Here is a 27,585-nt window from a genome sequence, read left to right on the forward strand (position 1 = left end):
TTAGGCCTTCACAAGTGCGTTTAATTACTGAAACACCCTGGTTTTCAGTTGTTTTTGAAAAGTGATGAGAGACTAACAGGATCTCAGTGACAGTAGCATTGTGTTCCATAGTTTGGGTCCCAGGTAGGAGAACATTTTGCCACCTTGACGTGTTCTTTTAACTCTGGGAACTGAGGAAGGTTAGCGTTGGTAGAACATAGGGAGCGATGTGGTTGGTAGGGTGAGACCAGGTGTCTAAGATACTTTGGGCAAGTGTTTGACCAGTGTTTGATCATAGTTTGAGCATATAGCACAGTGTTTTAAAATGACAACCAGTGGAGTTAATTCAGCAGTTTAGCTATAGAGGTAAATTTTGGTGGCTTTAAAAGAAGTCTGGCTGTAGCTTTTTGGACTAGATGCAGGACTAGATGCAGTCGCTTGATGGCACCTTTGTTAGCAGCCAGATATAGAATATTACCGTAGTCCAATCAGGAGAGGATCAGTACCTGTATCACTGTTCTTTGAGATGAGGGTGGCAGGCAGACTTTTTTTCAGCCAACTGAGTCCAAAGCAGGATGCTGCTAATTTGGTGATCCGGGTGATCATTAAAAAGCTTGCTATCTATCCACATTTGACAGCTGGCATTGGAGTGGGGCACGTCTCAAGGCTTTTAGGTTATAGATGAGGGCCCCTCAACTGGGGTTGGTTGTCTACCACCAAGATTTAGGTTTAAGACTTCTGCATTCTGGTTTACCAAGGCTGTCAGAGAGACGACGATCTGGGTGTTGTCCACATACGAGAGCAGAGTCAGACCACAGCTCTACAATGTCAGTCAGAGGATGTCCATACACATTGAACATAGTTGGGCTGAGAGTCGATCTCTACGGTACCCCACAAGATAGAGGATAAATCTGTGCATTGCTGTTTTGTATGAACTTGAAAGCCGCAGTCTTGGAGGAAGGACCTGAACCATTGCAAGGCAATGCCACACACATGTATGTCTTCTAATCTCTGCAGTAGTAGATTGTGACTCACTGTGTCAAAGGCAGCACTTAGGTCCAGTAGAATCAGAGCAGTGTTACCGCCTCTGTCTAACTGTGCTTTCATGTTTTCTGTCACTCCTATTAGGGCTGCTTCCCTACTATATCCTGCTCTAAAGCTTGACTGGGGCTGTTAGAGAAGATCATTGGACTGAATAAACATTTGGAGTTGCTTATTTATGTGTTTTTCCAAGATCTTGGCCATTACTGGGAGAAGGGGGGTAGGTCTGTAGTTTACCCGCTTAGCATTATCTAGGTTTGACTTTTTCAATAATGGTTTAACCATTACGTGCTTGCCAGCCTTGGGAACGTACCATTCCCTTAGAGAGGCATTCAGATGCTGTGTTAGAAGTTCCAACATCTGTTGGTCAAGTTTAGCCAAAATCGAAGGAGGTAGTGGGTCTAAAGGAGAACCTGATTTTATGGTCAGAAAAGCTCTTTGAATGTCCCCAGGTCCAGGGGTGCAAGTGTGCTCTGCATACAAGGGGAGTCTGGACTTCTGATGCTTTCCTGTAGAGTTCTGGGTCGTCATTTCTCTTGAACCATCCTAAAAGCTGTCAAGGGTTGCGGTGGTGGCCGGAGTGATTGAAGAATCTCCAATCTATTCCGCCATTCTCGAGCTATCCAAGGAGTCTGCCAAAGTAAAAGAGGCTTGAATATCCACCGCTTTTTTACGGAAAAGCAGGCAATCCATCGCATTGGGATTGAGAGAGTGAGAGAGAGAGAGAGAGAGAGAGAGACCGGGGGTGGGCAGTCTTGGTGGGGTCTGACAGACGTTTCACCACTTGAAAGGGCATCTTAGGACTGTTTTGAGCTTTAATTATCTTGTCAGAGAACAAAGAGGCTCTAGAGGTACAACACTTTTTGTGATAGCTCTAAAGTGCTATTTTACCTGCTGTGTTTTGTCCCTTTCCACACATGATTTCCGCTAAATTCTTCTTAGGTGTTTGCGTTTTAATTTTTCCTTGCACAGTGCTTCACTAAACCATGGCGCTGGTAAAGTATTCTGTGATGTGTAATTTGGGTCAAAGGTAGTATGACATCAATAGATGATCGGAGCCAGTCCATAATAATGGTGTAGTCAGCTTCCACTGAGTGACTTATGGTAGAGTCACTAGTCTTTAGCCTACAATTCAAGGCAGACATATCAATGTAGGACCAATTCCTCAGTGGTGTGGGAATGTCACATTTATGTTTACTGTGTGTCAATGGTGTATCACAGGAAAACGGTACTGCTAAAGGTTCTGACCACAGCAGTGGAATTGGGAATTCTGTGTAAATGTTCTTTAAATTTGAAAACAGGGGGTTCAGCAGAGGACTGCCCAATGTGCGGGCATATTATTAATGAGCTTCATATCTAAGGCTTCCAAATTCTCTATAATTGCTGTGACGTTCCATGCTATCAAAGTGAATGTCGAGTTCCCCTGTTAATGTGAAATTAGAATATTTCAGTATATGTGGCGAGAGTGTCTCTAAGACATGGGTGCACCAATTACCTACTGGCTCCGGGGAGTGGTATATTAAGGTTCTTGACAAAGCAAAATTGTTTGATAATGATAGGGAGAACAGAAAACTCTCACAGTCGAAAATCTCTTGCATTGGTATAACGAGTTTATAATAACCGCAACCCCCCTTCCCTACCCTGATGATCCAATCTGATCATACTATATGTGGTGGGTAGGACGGCAATAATGTCCAGAACCGTACCATAGAAAATAATGAAGGTAGGGATACAACCCTATAGGAAATAAATTTCAAATTAAAAATAGTTACTTATTTAAACTTCTAGAAATGTATAAATCTAACTAAATGTTTTAAAAGTATACAGAAATAAAAATATTTATTAGTTCATTTAAAATTGTTTTAATAACCATAGCTTTAATAAATATGAATGTATTTTATTTTTTAATATTTAAATTATCTTCATATAATTTTAATACATAATATAAAAAATATAAACATTTAACTTTAGGTGTTTATTTTGTTATGTCATATTAATATAATATTTAAAAAATAATTCTCATTTTATTAAATATATTTAAATTCATTACATTTTTATTAAAAAATTAAGTTAATTATGCTGTAGTATTTAAATTAAATGTAAAATATAATTTATATAAATATGTATCTGAAAATATGTTTACTGGATTTTTAACTTAACGTTCAAACTTTTCCTTATACTTTATCAGAGGGAGATCTCCGCCCTACGTGTGAAAAGATACAACTAGAAACTTTACACTCGTAAGTTAGGCTCCATCTCCTGGTTTCAGGAGATAGAGACCTGTAAGCCGACTCTTTGTAGTAAATTTACAGTCATAAATAGTGACTAGCCTAAAGTGGTATATTTACTACCTGATAGTGCGGATCGTGGGGGTCACTCGTTGGTGCAGTGTCCACTGCAGACAAAGGTGGGAGAGCCTGAGACGCTGGACCTGGAAAATCATGGAGGTCCAGCAGGGGCTGTCCTACCAAGGTAGAAGGGGCGCGCTCCGGACCCTCACCCTCTAATGGCCCGCATACTGGCGGTGGCCTACCCGGACCATGATGGGCAGTTGAGAGCCTAACAGCAGCAAGGAGTGTTGAGTATAGGCCTGAGTGAAACATTGTGCATGGCCATTTATCTGTAGTTTCAGGCAGTAATTTTCACTTCAAGCTTGAAGGTGACTCATGTCCCGCGCAAGGGGAGAATTGCTGCAAGTGTAGTTATGGTAATAGGTGCATGGTAATGACCATTGACTATTGTCCATGTGAGCAGGAACAAAGCAGGGTACTGTCAAATGTGTGTTTACATAGTTGAACAGCCACATGGCTGCATAATGCCTCAGATGACATACATTATCTTTTGATGTCATGTGTGACAGTGGTCCCGAACAGGCCACTTGTCATCCTAATCTCTGAATTGATACGCCCTCACTTCTGTGTGCCATGTGATGGTAGACCAGTTGCTTGTGACATGATTTACAATGCACTCTGGATGCAGACACTGTGCAAAACATCCCCATGGTAAGTGGGTACTATACCATATAATGAAAGGGCTTACATCACTGGTGCTATCTGTTGTGCTGAGTAGATGCTGGCATGGGTAACTTTGTGTGTTGTTCTGTCATGTAGAAAACTGTTCCATACATGATCTAAGGGTCTACAAGAATTCTATCTGAAACCGTCATATTTGCATGTGTTGGGAAATGTGTACATGACAATATGTGTCTGTGATGGACATACAGATTACATATTACCACAAATAGGGATGTATAGACATGGGTGTGAGAGTCACACATACCCAATGGCATTGATGTGTGTCATAAGCCAGGTCGACATGTTGATGCAAAAATATACATAGGTTGAACACTTACTACACTTTCTGGAAACGTGGCTTAGTATGGCATTGAGATGGTGTACTCTGTCAGATGGGATGCTATGTGCATCTGTGGAGGGTCAATATGGGGCTGGTGAAATGCATCAGGGAGGGATATGCTGACACGTTGGCAGTGGTGTAGCTGGACCTCGCAGTGGCTGCACTGAAGAGCGGGAGGTGTTGGCAGATTCCTCGGATTGTTGCCGCCCCACAACAGCCGCACTGCTGAAGAGCGAGGGCGTTTGCCGCCCCAAGACAGCAGGTAAGAGCTGGGGGTAGGCCGCCACCAAAACCCCTACCACCCGAGGTGGACCGCCACCCTCCACCCGCCCTGCTATGCCACTGCATGTTGGGGTGATATGTGTATATGCAGTCAGTACTAGATTGTAATTAGGGTCAGCATAAGATGGAAGGTACGATGAATGCCCTTCCATTGTGGACACATTTAAGGGCTCCTTATGTACTGGATATCTTTTAAGTAGACCTGGGCAGAGTTCGTGGAGTTCTCTGCAAGTGGCTCAATGCATTTAGTCATGCCATGCATGTTGATTTTCACCACCGGGTTTTTGTCCCATGCTGTAAAATGAGCGTGAACAGCACCATGTGCAGCGCAAGGGGCGCTGATTCTTTTCTTGACGCTCGAGTAGATTTTCTACCCGAGCGGCAGCTTTCTCAACGCGAATGGAAGGTTTCTCAACGTGAGCGGTCGTGATCACCCACGATCGCCTGCGCTAAGAAATCTGACCGCTCGCATTGAGAAATCTCGCAGGGAGGTGGATTGCGCTTGCCAACTTGCCATTGCCGAGCGCGAACGTGGAAAAAACTCTGCTACGCGTGCGGAAAACTCTGCAAACGGAGCGAAGTTTACCGGCCAGGTGTACTTCTAAGTCTTATGTCCTTTCTGTGTTCTAATGGCATCTCTACGTTACCCCGCTGGCTAAAATGATAAAAACATTTGGATTTACGCTGGTGTCTTATGCGGACAACACACAAATCATAGTGTCCCTTAACAGTTCATCCACAGATACTGCGTCCCGGTTCAAAAACTATATGAGTCATATAGGGAAGTGGATGCAGACAAACTGTCTTAAACTGAGGACCTCAAAAACAGAAGTTATGCTATTTGGCGACACTCCTATTGTATGGCCAGACAGCTGGTGGCCTAGTCTTATGGGCCTTCCTCCAACACCAGCTGACAAGGTTAAAAACCTTATAGTTTTGTTTGACTCCAAGCTCTCCTTCAAACCCCATACCACAGCAACCTGCTTTTTCATACTTAAAACTCTGAAAAAGATACTGCCGTTTATCCCACTAGAGCTCAGGTAAACAGGGGTCACAGCCTTGATAGGTTCAAGACTGGACTATTGCAACGCCCTACTTACCAGTACAAGCAAACGTAGTCTCCAGAAATTGCAGACTACGCAAAATGCTGCCACCAGAGTTCTGCTCGGGCTTACTCGCTTCGACTCAGCCTCCAAGGCTCTCACAGAGCTACACTGGCTGCCCATTGGCAAGCGCATCCAGTTTAAGGCCTTGTGCATTGCAGTCAAGACCACACATTACTAAGGCCCACGACAATTGTCGCAACTCTTTAGACCTTACATCACGGGCAGAGCGCTGAGATCTTCCAACAGTGGCAACCTCTCTATCCCCAAGATCTCAAAAGTAAAGTGGGGAGGCAAAACTTTCTCCTGTACCACCGCTAAGCTTTGGAACTCCCTGCCCTCCTCCCTGAAAAACAAACACAATCTCCTTCAATTCAGGAAGCACTTAAAGACCTGGCGGTACTAACAAAACTATTCTGGTAACAACTTTCTTCTGGTGTGTCCAGCATCTAGATACCTCCGGGTCATGTTGCCCTTTTCAAATAGCTCATTTCATTGGCTATGTGAATAGGGTGTACTCACATGCACCAATGTTGACTGGGGATATTCCTAGGCAGACTCGTGTACAGTGGTTCTCTGTGCTGAGATCGCACACCACTTGGAGCCATATTTTCTCCTTTCAACTCTTCTGTACTACATGTGACACCTAGCTAAGCAACTCAAGTGCAACTTACAACTGCATTATCAGTCAGTGGACAGATGTGTAAGTGTCATTTGGGAAGTGTGAACAGTGTGGAATGGGCACTGTCATGTCACCTTCTTCTTGGTAGTTACATTTTGTAGTAACTTAGCTGTAACAGTTGCCAAGTAGTTCTAAATGTTGTGGGTTAGAGACACCTGGCTGTTAGAACTGGGGGTCTCTGGTTGGCAGAGGTAGGTACCTTTGACCAAATAGGGACCCTTGCTTCTAAGTCAGGGAAAGGGGATTACACTACTGAATAACCCCTGCTCACCCCCTTGGTAGTTTGACACGAGCAGACAGGCTTATCTCAGAGGCAGTGTGCTAAGCATTTGTGAACACATACAGTAATACAGTGAAAACACTACAGATGGACACCACACAGGTTTTATAAAAATAAGTATTCTTTATATAGACTTAACAGAAGAGCACAAACGAAAAAATCCACAATACTGTACTCAAAATTGACTTAAAGATGGTAGAAGTAGCTTAGATCAAGTTAATGGTAAATGCGACACAGTTCTCACAAAAGTACCTGGATGCGTAATGCAAAATAAACAAAAGGCTCGCAGTGTTGGAGATGCGTTGGTTCCTTGCTTCAGGGGAGACCATGCGTCGCGCCTCAATGCTTGCGCAGACTCAGAGTAGGGGGTGCGTCTTGATCCTTACCGGAGAGGAGGTGATGCGTAGGTTCTTGTGCTGAAGCCCGGTTGCGATGCGGCAAGATGGCACCTCGATGCGATGCGACAATCCGGTGCGATGTGATAAGATGGCGCCCTTGATGCGATGACGTTGAGACGATGCGACATGCCCTGGCAGCCTTGCGGCGACTCTGTACTTTGGAGCCGCAAATGGCCCTGCGACACGCTTCTCCGATGATGCGACGGCGACCCTCACGGTTGCGACGCACTTCTCCGGTGATGCGACAGCAGAGTGCTGCGACAAAGGCAAGCTTCTGGGAGATGCGGCGGTGGCACGCTTCTCCGGCGATGCGATGACTACAGCTGCGGCGCAACACGCTTCTTCTCGTTGCTTCGCCCTTCCAGCTCCCAGCAACACGCAGGCTTCTGCAGATAGAATTCCCAGCAAGGAAATTCAGAGGGGAGCTGGTGGTGAAGTCTGTTGTCCCTGAGACTTCAGCAGGAGGCAAGCACAAGTTCAAACCCTTGGAGAAATATTCTGCAAGATGATGAAAGTTCTGTAAAAGTTCTTTCTCCTCACCTTGGCAATGAAGACACCACTGCAGGCCAACCCAACAACACAGCACACTGGCGGGGGGGCAGTCCAACTCCTACAGCTTCCTTTGGTTCTTCTCCTTGGCAGAGGTTTCTTCTTGTTGTTCCAGAAGTAGTGATCTAAAGAATTGGGGACTGGGTCCCCATATTTATACTACTTTTCTCTTTGTTCTCTGAAGGCAGAGAGGTCTTTGCCTAGCCCAAACCAGTTATGGACAGTCCTAGAGCACTTTGTTTACCTGACTCCTTCTTTCCTTTCAGAGTGCAGGGCAGAGACATCAGACACACCACAGGAGGTGGAGCCAGCATTGTGGAGGGAAGACACAGTCCTATTCAGGTCCCAGGTGCAACTCCTCCCACCCATCTACATGCAGATCTTCCTATTCAGCCCTGTGCTGACTCACGCTCTCCCCTGGAATCCCCAGCCCCTGTCACTCACAGAACCAGACACACAATACACAACCTTGCAGAGGCAGGCTTGGACAATTAAGTAAGAAAGTACATACTCTCTAAAAGTGGTATTTTCAAACACAGAATGTTAAAACCAACTTCACTAAAAGATGTACCTTTGCGCCAGACACCTCACCCCTTGCCGCTGTCTCTCATGCTGCCCTGAGAATGGAGGCCATTGACATCCTGAGGCAGATCTCTCTGGGTCAGACAGTGGTGCTGAATTTACTCCAGGTAAGAAGTCATCAGCAAACACAGATGGTGTCGTATCTGGAGGGCATTTACTTTGACATGTCTTCCCTACAGAGATTGTTTCAGGCTCTAGCTTCCACGCTCACGGCAGCCTCCCACCAATGCCAGCTTTCAACCCCCTGCCTTTTTCCCATCCACAATCCCTCCTACCATACCTACCCAAAGCACATGCATCCACCTCAACAAGCACATGCAGCACACAAACACAAAAACATAAGACAAAAGACAGGTCACACCCAATCACCAGGCAACTGACACCCTCACTACCACATCCATAGATATACAGGCAGACACCACACCCACTGCACCACATACCTCCACTACAGACATAAAGGTAGAAACCACACCACCAGGCACAGCCACTACAGACACCAAGCTCACAGACACCACACCAGCAGACACAGCCACTACAGACACCAAACTCACAGACACCACACCAGCAGACACAGCCACTACAGACACCAAAATCACAGACACCACACCAGCAGACACAGTCATTACATACACCAAACTCACAGCACACCAGCAGCCAAAGACCCATCACAGACATCACATCTCTCTACCTCCAAAACCCCACCCCTTGTCTCACCTCCTCCCCAGTCTGCATGATTGCTCTTGACTTCTTCCCCACCCCACCTGGCTCATTCCCTCCCAAACCCAAAAAGAGCACTTAGTCACCCCTACCCTACCCTTCCACATCCACTCCAAAAAAAAACAACCCACCCACCTACTGAAGCCCAACCTACCCCACAATGCCATAAAATAGGAAAGATTACCCATCCTGACAATGCTCCACCCCCTCCTAAAACTCAAAGGACCTCTTCCCCAACCCAACTCTTCTGAGGGGAAGAAAAGGAAATCCAGTCCCCCATGTCCTGCTTCTCATGATATATCTATTAACCCTGACGCTGCGCTGCAACAGCCTCCTTCAAGCAGCACAGCAGGAGCTCAGCTGGACCCTTAGTTCTTGCTCCCAGCAGAGGTGAGGAGGGTATTGGGGTAGGGAGGAAGTCCTGTGCCGGTGTTTTAATGGCAGTGGCACACCCTGTTTGTGTGTGTATATTATATATCTAAAACATGTGACACGTATAAAAGTGGAGGACTAAAAGTGCATATTTATTTATGTATATGCGCACTTTTAGTCCTACATCTATGTTGGGCCTGTCCCAGTTTTTGATTTTCAAACTTGAGTCACCATATGGTGACACCCCCCCACTCTTGCTGACCATGATACTGGCCAGATTTTAAATGGCGGACCATCGACTTGCTGTTTGCTCAATGTCTATGGATAGGTGTGTCACTTACCTGCGGTTGCATCCACAACGGTTTTGATTTTGCAGGTAATCGAGTAGATAGAGCAGCGGCATGATGTGTGCGATGGACTCCATGTCTGCACTGGATGTAATAATCTGTGTAGAGGTGAGTTTCAGCCTTCTATCCTCACTTTCTGCCTCCTCTGATGAGATGGTTGGACCGCCACAGACGGCTTGTTGGAAATGTGCATCGTAATTGAGCAGGCGGTTCTTAAGGCGGTCTGCTCAACACTGGCTCCATTGGTCCTTTCCGATACCACGAGGACCGAATTTCCAGTCAGAGTCAGAGGAACCGTGGCAGTCAGAAAGCTATGTATTCGACAGCATCGTAATCCAGCGGTCGGAGCGACCGCTTCCCACGATAGCGCATAGGTCCTACCGGCTCTGACAAGACCGAGAAATCTGGTCCGACCGGCATCGTAATGAGGGCCAATGTTATGAATATATCCAAATATTTTCAAAAAATGTATAAACAATATATAAAGGATTATGTAAAGTATAATATAAATAATACTATTAAAACATGAATTATTATAATAAAGTACTATTTATTATATCCTAAAAAAGCATATAAAACCTGTATAAATTAACATATGCATGTGTAAAAAATATATATTTGAAAAATAAATATGTAGCATTTTTTTAAAATGTTTAGAAATGTTAAAAGTCTTAAAGAAAGACATTACTTGTGTTATTTTTGGGGGAAAAAGTTTCATAAATGTTGTACCAAAACAATAAATTATACTTTTTATTTTGCCTTAAAACAATTTATGCATGTGTTTCAATAAATGTAAACATATAATTAAATTAAATGACAAAAAATCCATAACTGTCAAAAAAGAAAAAAGAAAGAAATTATGTTTTTATGAAATGATGAATACTAAAAACTTTGCATCTACTACTCACACTGTATTGCAACATATTAGGGTAAAGGTGTCGGACACTAAAGGGGTCACACTTAATATTTTCACTCCAATCTAACCAATTTGGGAAGGTGTTGAACACTAAAGGGGTCACATTTACTATTCCCACTTCAACCTAAACCATTTTGGGGAAGGTGTTGGACAATAAAACTTTCAGATTTATTATAAAAACTCTGAGCTGAACCAATTAGGGGAAGATGTTGGTCAATAAAGGGGCCACATTTACTAATGCAACTCCAATCTAAATTAATTTGGAGAAGGTGTGGGACACTAAAGGGGTCACACTTACTATTCCCACTCAGATCCAAAATATTTTGAAGAAGGTGTTGGATATTAAAGGGGGCACATTTACTATTCTAACTCCAATCAGAACCAATTTGTGGAAGGTGTTGGACAATAAAGGGATCACATTTACATTCCAACTTCTATTGAAACCGATTTGAGGAATGTGTTGGACATGAAAGATATCAGATTTTATAGTTATCACTCCATTATAACAAATATATTCTAGACCAAATAAAATTAATTTTATATTCATAATCAAAAATATATATTGTATATGAAACACATAAAAACACATTCATTCAGTTAAATAATATAACTTAGAAATCTATATTACTAATGTATTATCTAATAATAATAATGAGATATTTAAATCTTAATTCTAAATATAAATTATACAACTAAACACCACACATTTTACAAAAGAAAATAACAAATGAAACGGTAACACATCAAAGTAAATATATAGTAAACTATCACAAATATAACAATAAAAAATATACAAACGTATTGTTTTACAAAAAATACAAATTCTATTTAAGGGAAGCTAATAAATAAAATTATACCACAACAATAAATAACAAAATTATGTATTAATTTGTAATATTTAATCACATGCTTTACAACAAATGTATTATATAAAAATATAAAATATCATTAATTCTATAGAAATATAGCATAGTCTTTCATAACATAAAACACATCTTATTAAAGACGAAACATGGTTTACTTTTAGTTCAAATAGATTTGAATATTTTTTGAATTACATATACAAATTGTATGAATTATTTCAAAGAGTACACTTTATATTTCTAAATCTACAATAACATAAAAAAATATTACAATATTTGTAAATCACTTTCAATACACAAAATAGATAAAGTTTGAATATTAGTAATCATTTCCCATAAAAACAAACCTTAAACCATATAAACAGAAAAATAAACAATCTAACATAATTATTTAAATGATTCTTTCAATACAAATCAATTACAAAAAAGGCAAACTATATAAGAATCAAAACATTTAAAATACACACAATATAAATCAATAATTAATACAAAACAATTAATTAACAATTAATAATTAATGCATGAAAATGTATTTTAAAAAGTTATACAAATATGTTTCATGCATCAAAATGAGCCCAGGGTGGATTGTGTGGAGTATAAATATAATGTAAAATAGATGAGTGGAGAATGAGAGAAAATGAGATACAAATCAGGAGTAAGAAGTAATCCGATGCGAGGACAAGGGAGAAGGCCACCAATGTCAGTCTGAGTGACTGAGTAAATGTGAAACCCCCTGTTGGTTGTGAGAAATGGTCTATGTATACTAGGGCATTGAAGGTGAGCAGGTTGTGAAGAAATAAAAGGGGGCTATTGGTGTGAGAATGGAAAAAATGCAATGGATTTTAGGAGAAGTGGTTGAATAAGCAGCAGCCATGTTATTTGCATGATTAGTTCCGCTCCTGTGTTTTCAAATACATCTTTGGAACACACGTTATCTTCCTTTTAATTTTTACATACTTTTATTGGGTTGTGTGTATTTCCAAACCACTTGCAGTGCATAAAAAACAAAGTGGAAACCCTTATCCTGAGGACAATGTTGGTGAGGTCAGAAAAATGGCTGAAAAATGAACAACGTATTCTGCAACTATTTTGTTGACCTTTCACGTTCAGGCAAATACAAACAAAATATAAAGCACACACCTTAAATGAAAAATAAATGCCAAAATTATTGGTGGGGAATACATTCTTTTAGGCTATTAAAGCTGAATTGGTTAATGGGGTCACTGCAGATGTCTCCGTGTGTAACAAGAAAGTCAGTTGGAGACTGTAGAATACTGATGTACATTTATAGTGCTACTCTGTACCAGCCTGTGACTGAAAGTACTGTGAATATGCAAGCCCTTATTTTGAAATTGTATTACGCACAGTATGAAAGAGGCTGCCACAAAATGTGCAAAGAGATGAAGGGGAAGATTTACTAACGTTTCATGCAATGCAGAACAGCAGCCAAATTTATGCTGGGGTGCATGAAAAGGAGCGGGCAGGACAGCACAACATCTACAAAAATGCACACTAAGATATGGTAGTGTTTTCTCCTCTCCCTGTGTTTTAACACTTTTAGGGGGATGTGCACCAACATACACATCCGAGCACTGGTGCAAGGGTGTGTGTGTGTTCTGGCAAGCATAGATTTTGCACAGGAATGGTACCCTTCCAGTACAAAATACAATGCTTAGACATGCTTAACGCTTTTCCCACTTTATACATGTGCTGTACAGTGCAGCACTTATGCAAAGTGGGAAGATTTGAAGAAATAAAAACATTTCTCCAAATCAAAACCAGCCTCAAAGATGTGTTATTTTCTGTGCAAAGCCCTGTCTACAAATGTTAGTAGATTGGGCTTTGCATTAAAAGTTATAGGTGCGTACACAGGAATGCCCATATACCACCCATGGTATGTCACCTCGATGCAAAGCAGTTCTAGCAATACTTTGCATTATTTTAGGGCCACTTTCCAGTACAAATATGTTTTGCACTGGAATGTAAATACCAAATCAACTGCACCAGTTTGCGTCACTTTTGTAACGCCAATACGGCAAAAATTGTCAGAAAGTCTGCCCCTATGTGTTTAAGCTAAAATACAAGTGTGTTAAAAATATATATTTTTAGTAATGCACAATCAGACTGTAGCTAGTGCAAACCTTTTTAATAAGTTTCCATTAGAAGTATGCACTCCACAATGCATCTGATAACACCCTTACTTTACCTCTCAAAAAGAATAAACCCTTGTCACCATGAAGCCTCAAATGACTCCATCTATTAAAGCCATATCTTGGCTCCTAAGCACCACTTAGATTTGCCGATTAACCATGTGTATGCATTTACTTTTCTATCAGGTAGATTGCTATCTGGCAATTATAACTGTTTCTTCTTTTGCAGCCTGCCTTTCCCTTTGCTTCACAGAACAGAAGACCCCCTCTCCCCTCCTTTCAGCCAGAGGCACCTGAATGTCATATCCAATCTGGAATGATTGTTATTTTTTGTTTAAAAATGTATGGAAACTGTTACTGTAAAATTTAAAAAAAGATTGGAATTGTCGTTCCCAATAGAGACCACCCACGTCAATGACTGAGGTCATCCAAAAGCCATTTACTGGTAGAGGAGACTTTGTTTTTCCTTGCTTCTCATACCTGATGGTGTTGCACTCTCTGCTCACTCAGCCCACCTACAAAATGTCTGTAAATGAAATAGGCCCTGATTGGAAACAGTGTGGAGGGGAACTGCCACGTGGGAACTCATTTCACACAATTTAAAAGGTCCAGTGTTCCTTAACCCAGATTTACTGGGAGCAGGAACAATGAACCATATTTTACAGTCCGGAAAATCCAGCAGCTTAAATCACTGTTGGTAAAGGATATATAGTAGCCAGGACTCTTTCCATGACCCCTTCCCAATCCTCAGGCAAGGCACAGGGGGAGCATTACATGCACCACGTCAGACACTATTCACCGCTCCGTCCGTCACCCTTCTCACTTCCCCAGCCCAACCCTGCCTTAAAACAGCCTGCTGCACACTTTTATCACAGCACCCTGCACACTTTTACAATCCTGCTGAAAGCATGGGGCTACCATGCAGAGTACCACCAGGTTAATCTGGGTCCTCACAGTAATTCCCCATTCTGTGGGGTTTAACTCATAATTTCGTAGTACAGGTGGGTTGTTACCACACAGTACTGGTAATTACTGATGCGGAGCATGCCCACCACCCCAGTGCATTGCAACTTATAATCAGGGCTGTGGTAGGCTACTTAAAGTGCCTAGGGATAGATCAACAGGGTTAAATGTTCTAGTTAACACATCCTACCACATTTACAAATAAACAAGAGGGCAATTTATCACACTTTATCTTCAACAAAAAGAGAGAGAATGCAAGATTCTTTCACATCTTGCATGTATAGGTTTTCAATACATTTAGAGCGTGCCCTAAGACACTAAACACAGGGCTGGTGGAAAGTTATATAATAAATTGAGCATAGATGATGGGCTGTGGCCCTTGTCCTTTGGAGATGGAGCACTCTCATCTGAGCGATAGCTCGGGTGTCTGGCGCCTGACTTACTAGGAGACTGAGAAATAGCTTAGCTATGTGAAGCCTAAATATATGTTATGCCTAACCAGACGGATACCTATCCCACCTAAAGCAAACGCCTCTCTGATCAGTTTCTCAGGGTGTACTGCGAGACTGATGTAGAATTTGCTTTAACGTATGCCTTGTGTGTTTTTCTCCAGGATGGTGCTGGTGCAGAGGAAGTACACCAGCACGCCACATGTGCAGACTTAGCATCATTGTGTCCTGCCTCTTTAAAGTAGTGTCGATTGGCAGCAAAATGCTTGTGATACCTTATTCTGCTCCCAAACTAAGCCTGAGTCTGTCAAAAGTAGCACAACTCTGACATTGGGTATATTATCAATGCAAAAGCATTGAAAGATAACACTACTTTGTGTACTACTTTTTCCAGTGCTACATTGAAAAAACCGCATTGCCTGCTTTGTCCCTTTCTCTACCCAGGCCAGACTAATCGCTACAATCAGAGTAGACTTTTAGGGACAACCATTACAGAGAACAAGGCCATTCTTTTCAAATTAATTTTAGAGAAACCTGTAACAAATGTTACATTCTAAAATGTAAATTGCCTCTACAGAATTTAAAAATAACAATGGCATTGTAATGGACTTCACACCTTATGTGCCAGGGATCCAGAACAAAATTAAAAGAATGGTTGCTGTTACTATAACATATGCTATTAAGTGCCACTGCTTCTGTTGGAGTGGCCGCCTTGCAGGACATTACCCACCAGCCAGACTTTCTATGTGCACTGGAGGTTGAAGGAATTCGTGCCCCTCGTAGGCTATAACTCCAATTGTTGCAGTTATTTCAAGAAAACTAACTTTTTATAGTCATCCCACATGAGAACAGCTCAGTGTGTGGGGCTACAACAGCTATTTTGTTTTGATTAAGAGTAGCACAGATTCCGGTCAGATTAATTTACATATATTTCCAACTGATTGGCACTCACTTATTAAACTCAGGAGGACTGGAAGAGGCATTAGGAATGAAACAACACAAAAATCTCCCCCATGCACACAAATGTCTGGTCTAGTCGTGGCCCTGCACGTCTTAATACACAAATAAACAAAAAAGGAGCAAACATACCTAGCGTTTTCTAATCCTGACAGGGCCTTCAAGAGCGACTAAAAATGGCTTAACCGCTACTGAATGTTTTTTAGATTATGAACATTACAAGACATAATAAAATGGGGTGTTAACTGTGCCCCGCTGGGGCACATGCCAATTTTCCAGAAGACGTGTAAATCGCCTCACATGCCACATCTGGTGTAGCTCAAGGAGGTTCTTTTCAAATAGGCAAAAAGTTTAAAACGGGAGGTCCTTTTTTTCAGCAACGAAACACGCGCTCCCCACAAGCACCTGTGTAGCCTGGGTGTTTGCACACTGGAAAATACGGGTTCCATAATCCAGCATGTGGCAAAGACAATGCGACGTGCCCCGTGATCCACTGAGGCGGCCCTGGTGGGTGCGTACTTCGCACAACCCCGCAGCTAGTGAAGCATCGTGTATTTTCTTTCGCAAGCTCCTCCTTCTCTGCGCGCTTTCGATCCCATTGGTGGCTGCGTGTGCAGCGTCCCGGGCAGGACCCGCCCCTTTGTGCTGACTGCTGCCTGCCAGAACTTTACACCTGAAGGGTGTATATATATAAGGAGGGTGAGCCGGTAAACTCAGTCAAACCAAAGAGGGAAAGACTCGCGAAGGGAGATTTACTGACGCAGCCATGATCGTTCCCGCTCCTCTTCACTGCTGCGTCCTCCTGGCGTGCCTACTCGTCAGAAACTGCCTCTCCTTAAAGAACGATGCTACGGAGATCCTGTACTCTCACCTGGTGAAGCCCGCTCCGGCTAGCCCCAGCAACAGCACGCTGAACCAGGCGAGGCACGGCGGACGGCACCCCAGCCTGCAGGGCGCGGACCGGCACAGTACGTGTTTTATACTTCAGTGCTTGAGACGGAAATATGAAAGTGCATGCACCCCATGGCCATGTACCTGTTTGCTTCTGAGAAATGCATGTACCCTTCCATTTAGAGCGTTCGACTCTAGCTGCTGAGAAGTGTCGGCACTGTCCTTTTCAAATGAAAGAAGTGCAGGTACTAAATACCCGTGAATACCTGGCCATTAAAAGCCTTCAAAGGCATGTGGCATCCATTAAATGCTGGTTAGGTACTCTTGCGCGTCCTGCATTGAGAGGATCTAATTCTTGTTATTTGAATGGGTAACTGTGCCAAGAATAAGATGAGTATCGGATAGCTCAGGGGGTCAGTGCACTTATTGCAAAAAAACGTTATCCTACCTCGGAGTCATAGGTTCAAGGTCCCTTAGGGCTAACTCATCATTTCATCCTTACAAGGACAAGACAGACAAAAACATTGAGTTAGGTGATCTTATAACATCTTGGCAATGCTTCTAACCCAGCCCAGCCCCCCCCCCGGGGGGGGGGGGTATTACCATTGTACAGTAATGTATTATTTTTGTGTGCTCTGCCCATCTATATGTATGAGGTATTGGTATGACGAGAACTTAAACACATGGCTGCGGAGTGCTGGACAGGGTGTAATGAAATGTTGCATAGTGGTTACACCGAATTTAGTATAGGGGCCAGTGGATGGGTGGGCGAGGACTGCCTATAGCGCAATTGTGCGACATATCCAGTTTGTGTTTAAAAATGACAAAATATCACATAGCGTGTTGTTAAGAAACACGTTTTTACTAAGATTGAACTCGGCGGCACAGACGCACAGCAACGGAAACTGATTACAGTTCAGACATTTGGGGCGGGGGGGGGGGGGGGGGGAGAACGCTGTGGTCGATGAGAAAGACTGCCGTGTAGTAGGAGTCAAACTGACCAGTCTCTTAGTAATGGAAGCTTGTTTTTATAAAACTCTTAACTCCACAATTTACACTGTGTCTCATCGCTGAAAAAGTTGCCCACTTTTGAGGGTTCTTCATTATTTATCGACCCATGAAGGATGAAGGCTTGGTAACTCTCCCAGAATTCAAACTGTGTTCTATAAAAGTGGCTCATAAGGATAAAAATATCAACAGTTCGCACAATACAGACGAGCATTTAATTAGACCCCTGAAGTGTCTGTCACGAGCGCTGACCCCAGTAAACTTCCAACTCTCTGGCATGCAGACACATATTAGCTTGTTTTAATGGATTGTGCAAAAAAGTTACCTAGTGTGCAAAATCTTCACACTCCAGGTGTCGATTCTTCAAACTCCAGGTGTCTATGCCTCTTATTGAAGGATGTGAAAACAATATATGAAGAGAGTGCAATGTAGACTGCGCTGACGTCTCTGTCTTACTTTGTAGCGTCTATGGGTCAGAATTGAGGATTCTAGGCACATGTATTTTTGGCGTAAAGATAATATTGTACAGAGTAAAGGAGGTATTGTTTTAGCTGTTAAGATGCAGAGTGAGAAAACAGGAAAGCTGAGGTAAAACGTTCCCACTTAACTAAATTAACGTGATACTGGGCATATCAGCGGGTCCTTATCTGCTTCATTTTATTGACTCCTGATACACTTGGTCAAGACACACTTTTCTGTTCACCCTGTAGCACCAAGGGGCAATTTCGTTTGCAGTAATTGTGCCTTTTCGAAGGTGATCTCCAATGGTTTGCACCACTCATCCACACTCCGTAGTGGGTTAAGTTCTGTGCTACTGACCTCTCATATAAAAAGCATTTGTTAAGCCACTAGAGCTGTTTTGGGGTTCCAGTTTATTGTGGGAAGTCAGTGCTTAATTTGTAAACTAATAAGTGCCAGGGTCCTTTCCTGGAGGTCACTGCAGCTCGCACCACCATTTCTCCTCCAGTGCCAGTAATAACACAATGATTAACCATCACACTCCGACAGGTGTGACTATTACAGGCCTTCAAAGCTATAAGATCGGCTTGGGGGGCATGTGCTTTTCCATGTTAATGTACATTGAACTAATAAATAGCTGTTCTTGTGCTCATCTCTAAATTACACAAACACTGCCACCATGTGGCAGGCTGTCATAAGTGCCAGTGCTGGCAATTTTAAGTGTTTGTAGTGAGCGCAGGAAACCACCTGCTCAAATTAAGCACTGGAACTCATGCAGAGGCTTGAGAAGTAGCTGGCAGGGCTGTAGTTGTAAATAGTCCCTTATGCAGTTCAGTGCAGGCACTGGAGTGGAGGCAGAAGGATGTACCCAAAGTCATTAGGTGAGAGACGAATACCCCACTGGGCCTAGCCAAGACTTGATTGGCAAGTCTCAAGCCAATGGTTGGAAGAGGCTGGTTGAAGAAAGCCAATGGCTGAAAGGGACAAACAGTGTGTGTTTATTGTTAGCAGTAGGTCTGTCTGAGATCTGGGCAGTGAAAACACAGACATAAAAAGGTAGGTACCTATATGCGTGACTGCATCTATTCTCATTGTCTGTACAACCGCTTATGCTTAATTGCACTTATCAGTTCGCTACACCGTCATGTCCTCACCCACCTCGCCGCTATGCAAATCAGAGCGCTTTGAGGATGTGCCACGGATATAAAGCGTTATAATAATGCTACAGTGCAAACACACACATTCACTTCCTGACAGGGAGGTTTCCGTGCCCCGGGCCAGCGAAGGACAATAGACTTCAAGCAGATACCATTCTGTGTGGAAACCCTCCTTTGTGTCAACGCCCAAGTGTGGGAAGCACGCCTGCAGGCCCAGGCTAAGCCCCTCCAGATCCGCGGCCATCCGGTGCGGCACCCGTGCAGCGCCCGCGCCCCCAGATGTAATGGAGCAGGGACGGGTTGAAAGCAGATGCTGGCATTGTCAGGCCCAGTGGTTTCACTCTCTTGTCTGTGGCACCTCAGAAATGCAGCGCATTATCCGCAGATAAAGGGCTTTGGACATGCCTCGGCGTTTGTTTTCACTTCCTGGCTTAGCACTTATGCCTCCGACGCCCCTGGCTATGGCAGGCATGTACCATTCACGCAGCAAGCCCCTCCCACTACTTGTATTTTCACCAGACAAGAAGGGGAAAGGGCAGGCGGAGGGGCCGTGGAGCCCGTAATGAAACCTAACTTGTCCCGCTTCCAACACAGGACATTAATCATGTAAATAGCTCCATGCCTGGAACATTGGAGGCAAACAGAGCTCTCTCTGTCATTCAGAAACGCCAAGGTGTGTCAGGGCTGCTGAACCGGGGATGGCTTGCAGCACATGAAATGTTTCTTGATTATAAGATTACCAGGGCCCTGCATATTTTGGGTGCAGCCACACAGAGGGGGTATTCATTTCCAACCAACTGCTATTGTAAACGTGCCTGCCTGTGAAGGATTACAGTAGAGCCAGGCCAGCTGCAGGCCGTGTGGCAGACATGGTGCCTGCCGCCGCGGTGCTGCGGGGGCCGGCTGGGTGTGGAATTTACTGGGGTAATGGATTCTAAGACCCAAGAAATGTGCTCCCTCGAGACCGGGCAGCAGGTCACATCTGCTGCACACTTTGGGAAATATCAGGGCATACCTCCTCACAACGCAAACACAAGGAGATGATAGACGAAGCGCTGGAACTTTTCAGATACTCACCCCCAGTCACAGATCTGGGTTGAATCCATCATCGTTCTTTAGCTCCCTTCGCCACCCCAGTTCAGACCCAGCCATATGCAAATCAGTCATGACCCTGTGCCTCATGGGAATAGTCCAGCCCAAACTGCCCAGCCAGGTCTTCCTTGGACCAGAAACAGGCATCCTGGGATCGGTTTCAGGGTACCCCCCCATCATCAGCTAGGCTAGCTTGAATCCAGCAGCAAAGTGAGCAAGGGAGCCACGTCCGGGCATACCCTGTCAACTTAGGGTGAACAAAGCAAACACAGGGAGATAATGGACGGAGCGCTGAAACTTTTCAAACACTGACCCCAGTCACAGATCTGGGTTGAATCGCTCATCGTTCTTTAGCTCACTTTGCCACCCAAGTTCAGACCCAGCAATATGCATATCATTCTTGTTACCCCGAAACAGGTCCCAGACTGCTTGTTTCAGGTCCACGGAAGACCTGACTTGGCAGTTCATGTGGGACTGTTCCCATGAGGCACACGGTCAAGTCTGATTTGTATATGGCTGGGTCTGAACTGGTGTGGCAAAGTGAGCTGAAGAATGATGATGGATTCAACCCAGATCTGTGACTGGGGGTGAGTGTTTGAAAAGTTTCAGTGCTCCGTCCATCATCTCCTGTTTGCTTCATACCTCCTCACAGACAACAGATTATTACGAAAGGTGTTTTATAATGTCTCCTGTGTGTTGATAAATGCACTTGAGTGCACATTTTGCTAAATTTACTGAAAGAATACAATTGAAAAACACAAGGAGCAGTAATACGTTTTATCAGGTGGCAAATGGTGCACAAATGGCCTGTTTCTTTTTCCATGCTACAGCATTTGATGTAAAAGGCACATTTGCACCTCTCCTGCTATGTTTATTAAATTAACCATGTTCGCTGGTGCACCCTTCAGTGCAATGTCACCCTCGCGCATGAGCACAACCCCCCTACTTTGGCCATGCCTGCCAATACGAAGAGGCACCCACTGCCACACATTGGCAGGTAGTCCCTCCGCTGTGTTAATCCTGTCCCTTCTTTTTGAGTGATGATTAAATTGTATTGGGTTCAGTGTGAGTATTCACAACACAGAATTTCAGCTGACAACTAATCACGCTACCAAACGTGTACATTCAGCAACAACAATACTTGACATTTAAGGAGAGGCAGGGGCTTCCTTTGTTTTGCCTAAGGACTTTGTGTGCACTCTATGGGTTGTTTGGAAAGTTGCTCTGCTACTCTTTATCTACTACCTCCTATTTTTTCTTTACATCAGGTTGGCATATGTTAGAAGTGTGTGTCCCTCTACTCCATGTGTCGTTGTAAAGCCACAGCCATCCAATGTGAAAGTTTAAATATATCGCAGAGCTTGTCCTAGTATTGTTTTTCGTTGCTTCAATAACTGCGTTGCATCTGGACTCTCAAATACACATGGGCTGACTGTCCAAGGCACTCCCTTCCCGCTCCCACCCCAGCATCATAGCCATGGATGCCACCTACCCACATATCACACCTCCCATTCTGCTTGCAGAGCCACAATCTTTCCCCACCTACTGCAGATCTTCTAAGCATGCGCACCGCTTCCCTCTATGCTGAACAGAGAGCGCACAGTGACATTCACACCCTAAGATGATACAAGTGTGGAGCCACCTGGATCCTGACACCACTAGGCGTTTGTTTGTTGAAGCGTCTAATTGAAGATGCTGCTCTGCCTGGAACATGTATTGTGTTTTAGAAATGAGTGACTAAAGGGCGTTGGGTTCATGCGCATTGATGATGACAAGCAGTATTTGATTATAGGCTGCAGTGGTGGAGAATTGTTGTTGGATCCTCTGTTCTCAATAGTGATGTCTTGTTATTCCCTTTTGTAGGTCGCCAGCAAATGGGCTGCAGGGAGCTGAGATCGACGAAGTACATCTCTGATGGCCAGTGCACTAGCATCAGCCCTCTCAAAGAACTGGTGTGTGCCGGGGAGTGCCTGCCTTTGCCAGTGCTGCCCAACTGGATCGGAGGGGGCTATGGCATGAAGTACTGGAGTCGCAGAAGTGCACAGGAGTGGAGATGCGTCAACGACAAGAGCCGCACGCAACGCATCCAGCTTCAGTGCCAGGACGGCACCACCAGGACCTACAAGGTGACTGTGGTCACGTCCTGCAAGTGCAAGAGGTACACCAGGCAGCACAATGAGTCCAGCCACAACTATGAGGGATCCCCAGCAATAAAGGCCATCCACCCTCACCACCACCACCACCACAAGGACAAGAAGGAGCTTGCAAATACAGGAGCTGTCCAGCGTGGATCAAGAAAATCCAATAACTGAACTCCAACTCAAGGATTTGCAGATTTGACTCTGTAAAGGAACCGCGCCTGCCTTCCTTCCTTAGTGCAGAACAATGGATCAACCCTCTGATTTTTGTGAGACTCAAGAGGATCACTGCTCTTAATTTTTATATTCAGAGACCTGATCCTAGTGCGATGAGGCCTGAAACCACAAGCCTTCTTCTACTGTTTAGACAACGGCTTCCATAATGTGCCAAACTACCCACACACAAAAGACAGTCATTACAATAATGTCACCAAACTCTGTCATTACATCAAGCTTAGAAGTGTAAATGTCTGTGATTTCCATAAAACAATGGTCGTATACAGGACAGCAATGATCACAGGCGGTGAATAACTGTAGAGTTTTACATTTCAAGTGCCACGCATACTCCAACATTCATGAAAAAGGCCTTCACTTACAGTTTCTGTGGATACAAGCATGTAAGCGTTGGAATCCCTATGAGGAATGAAATAATACAAATCAGACTAGAGGGTGAGAGCCAAAAAAAGATTGAGATTGGGAGAATGTTTGAAACGAGGGGGTTTCTGGCATATTATACGGAGTAAAGTACCCCCAACACAGGCATACTTGGCTGTAACATGTCTAGATGGTTTTCTAGGAGCTAGGATTCTGACTGCTGCAGTCTTTCCCCGTATATCATGAAAACTGCTTGTTTTTACAGACATATTATGTAGAGCTGGGGATAACATTAAATATTTCAAACAAGATGCTATTTGTTTATGTTGGGAACAGTTCATGACCAGCATACTTTTCGCTATTTTGCTCGGTTGACATCCCATCAAAATAATTCTCGTAACCAAAATGTCTTTGCAGAGCTGCTACATTGCTTGCTGACTTTTAAAGTGTAATATGCCATAACCTGCATGGCGGCAGCTGAAAAACCAAACCCGACTATTTATTTGCCAATGTAATTATTTAATAAGCTTTATCTGTGTACAGTGCATGCTATATTGTAACACAATTGTAATTTTGATTACATTGTACATTTTGTAAATAAAAGAACGTTGATGTATTTTCTTCCATTTCATGTAATTGTTTTGTACAAGTGTACATTTATGTCTATTAAATGCGCCATCGTTGTTTGAAAATATTAAACTTCGAGTTCTACACTCGACTAGTTATTTATTGTTTTTTTTTAAAAAACAGGTAGCCATCATTTGTTTAAAAAAAAAAAAAAAGACCCCTAAATTTTAGCTGCTGCCCATGGAGACCTCCATCCAGCCACACCCACCAGACACCCATGAGTTCTCTCCTAAGGTACCTTTTTCTGTACCACCTGATAGCACAGAGCTACGGTGGGGGACCAACCTTGCACACATCTGACCACTTACTGCTGATTTAGTAAATCATTTCCAACCTAAGGCCCACAGGTGTTAAGTCAAGAGCTAACCCCACAGTAAATCTATTTTGTATTATTTAAACAAAGATTGTTTCATTTAGGAACGCACGCTTTGGATATTAACAAGAATGGAGCGTGAACACGCTACTTGTGAACAACTCGAGAAAAGTTGAAAAGTATTTGCACCCGATTTGTGATCTGAGGAGTTATAACAAGGCCTGGCGCCAGGCAGCTGCCACTCTATTAGAATTTAGGCAGCAAGAGATGGTGCTCCAGGGCTGGTCAGCTAGTGTGCGCTTCCTTCCTGGACTGCACCGTGCTTCATCCCTCCCCAGTCAGCCTTTAAGTAGCTGAGAATGTGGTGAACTTGGGGGAAACGGGAGGCTGCACCCAAATCCAATGTCGTCTGTAGTTTGAGCTGGATACTTTGAGATGCATGATTTGTAATGTGCGTTCTGCATCATGATTGACAGCCGGCCAATCAGAGGCAAGACTTGTAGATGCTTGTTCGAGGTTTCTGAGTGTCCTCTGCAGCAGAAGGAGAACAATCAGTTCAAAGCAATCCGTGTCTAGCTTGAAAGGCAATTGTTTTCAGCAAGGTTTGGAAAGCAGGATTACTACTTGAACAGAGGTCTGTAAATCAAGTAAAATGAGCCGTTTCTTTATCAAGATCTCGTACCCGGCTTGAGGAGAATTCAGAGCTAAATTGAGAGGAAGCATGGAGGATAAAGTCTGGAGAGTGTGTCACGTGGAACTAAAAAAGCCAATAAAATACCGAGCGTACAGACTCTTGCTTGGGGCCCACCACCTTTCTGATCAGAGGTAAGTATGGGTGCAGCGACTCCTGCCTCAGTGCTGAGACGAGGCCATCAAGCACACAGCCCTATGCCTGCCTACAGGGAGCTAACCTCCACCATTGCCTGCCCTCTTCTGGTGGACATCCTGCCATGGGCTGGAGGGCTGGTTCTATGCAAGAAACAAGTGATGACAAACACAAGCACATGTGAAATGCCCAAGAACCCCTCTACGGACCCGCTCCTTAACTCTCCCGTGCCGCTTTACTGTCTAGGAGGAGGTGTTGGCGTGGCCGGGCATCTCTAGAACTCTCTTTCCCACTCTCTCCAGGACAAAGGGGCGGATGTCAAGAAAGAACAGTCCTCTCTAGGCTCAGGTTGACTGTCCACTCCTCTCGAGAGATCATCGACTGCCCGGAGAGGGAGTCCAGTGAGTAAGGTTAGGGGAGGCCAGTGAAAAGCGACTCCAATGTCGCCTTCCTCCATGCACTCTGATAATCAGAAGATAGATAAGGTCCCACCCGCTCTCTCACTCTTCCAAAGGCTACAGGCATGCTTAAAGCAGGGTGCTTGCCAAATGGAAATTGGATATGATGACAAGAACAGTCCGATTATGCTAGATGCACAACCTCGCCATCTTCTTGTGTCTGCACTTGTGAGTTGAGCGCTCTGTTGTTGATGTGCAAACAGAAGAGCACTAGGTAATAGACAACATCCAACTGAACACATCAGGCATAAAACTGAGCACACCTAACAGAGATCAGATGTTCAACAGTTCTCACCGAGCTCACAAATGTACCAGCCATATTGGTAAACTACCAGAATCTCCATCAACATAGTAAACACTCCTCTGTGTTGGAATTCTCAAGAAGCATATTGAAGATATCTGAACGTGGCAGTGCTGTGAGGTCACACTAATGAAAATACAGCACTATACAAATCTCTGTTACCATAACATTACATGGGGATTCCTTAAATATTTAACTTCCACTTATTTATTTAGTCAGTAACTGAGATAGATAGATAGATAGATAGATAGATAGATAGATAGACCTTCCCTTTAAAATTGAACTTCTTTCTGTCCACCCCCCAAAATATGGAATTTGGCACACAGTAAAAATAGCAATGAAGACCCTCGGGATAAATTAGGACCACATTATATATATGTCCATTGAGACAAAGGTGTTTTACAATTTTGTTGAAGGGCAAAACAATTACATTTTCACCCAGGATAAAATGAGGCACATCATTGGGGCGAAAATCTATTTTTATAATAAAACAAAATAGAAGAAAAAGCACGCTACACGTGTTCAAAGGGAACCCTCTTGACAAAAACAAATTCAAACATTTTATGCCTAATCATATATGTAACTAATTGACATGCTTACACAATGTTAGTCCAATACTTAAATACAACAAACATTTTCACGACCACTGTATGCACCTAACAAGACATTTTAACTAAGGTAACATAAACACACACCTCTTCAAAGACCTGTACACCCCATTAAATTCACACACACAAACAATAGCCAACTACACATAAACATATATGCTTCCAGACAAGACTCTACAAGGGTACGTAGACAGTCATATTTTGAAACTATATTTAACATGCCTCCTAGCACACACCCAATAGCAAGCTGCCTTTACACTGAGATTTTCACAAACCTGCGCACACAGACATCATCGAAACATGTTTATGTATTCATAATAGGATAAACGCAAAGGGAAACGGGCAAAAGGTTCACACTCACCCACACAGATGTCTAAAAACTAGGCCTGGGTAAAAAAAATTCCTTAGAGGGTCAGCCAAGCATTCATGCGCACTTGGAATGGGCAAACCACTACTCCACTACTCTGCTCTGAGAGCAATCCCACCAGCCCCGGCCGCAAAGCAGCAGCGACAAATGAAATGTTAACATTCAGTTATTATCATTTTATTTTTCCTTCAGTTGTACTGCCTAAAAGCAGTGAGGCGGTGCTCCTCCGCCTTAGTGGAGGAGCTGCCACTGGATGGACAGTTCCGTTTATGCCTGCACTCTGCGAGAGGGTGTTTAGGAATATGGCGTGGTTGGCAGTATCAAAGGCAACCGAGAAGTCCAGGAGGACTAGAAGGCAGACCTGGCCATCACCCTGAGATCTGTGTAGGCTAATGTTCAGCATTGCATTCTCTGTAATAATCCAGAATTTATAAAGCGCAAACTAATCACCACTAAAAGTCTCAAGGCGCTGGGGGCCGTCGGGGATATTAAGTGAGCTATTGCCCAGAGTCACATGATTCTGAGTTGAGCTGCCACTGGTGCTGGGGATCGAACAGTAAGCCCACAGCGCCGGAGTCAGCCGCTCTGGTCGCTGCGCCACACCTCAATGATTGTTTTTGCGCAGGAAGGTGTCCCTTCCTGCACAAAAACAATCATCCCTGCAACTCAGGCACCTTGAAAAATGACGCGAGGGTGTCTGCACCGGCGCTCTGCTTCTGTTTCTGCACCTGCGCAGAGGCGGAGGACAGGAATGAGTCATAC

The 27,585-nt window shown here is 43.8% G+C and overlaps 1 protein-coding gene across 1 annotated transcript; it reads left to right on the forward strand.

Moving 5' to 3' along the window:
- Positions 1–16,658: 16,658 nt before the first annotated feature.
- Positions 16,659–24,039, forward strand: SOSTDC1 (sclerostin domain containing 1). The gene is made up of 2 exons (XM_085630805.1): positions 16,659–16,952; positions 22,455–24,039. The coding sequence occupies exons 1-2, from the start codon at positions 16,751–16,753 to the stop codon at positions 22,901–22,903; spliced, it is 651 nt and encodes a 216-aa protein (XP_085486931.1). The 5' UTR covers positions 16,659–16,750; the 3' UTR covers positions 22,904–24,039.
- The last annotated feature ends 3,546 nt before the right edge of the window (positions 24,040–27,585 follow it).

This window comes from Triturus cristatus, chromosome 10, assembly GCF_964204655.1.
Source record: "Triturus cristatus chromosome 10, aTriCri1.1, whole genome shotgun sequence".
NCBI lineage: Eukaryota > Metazoa > Chordata > Amphibia > Caudata > Salamandridae > Triturus > Triturus cristatus.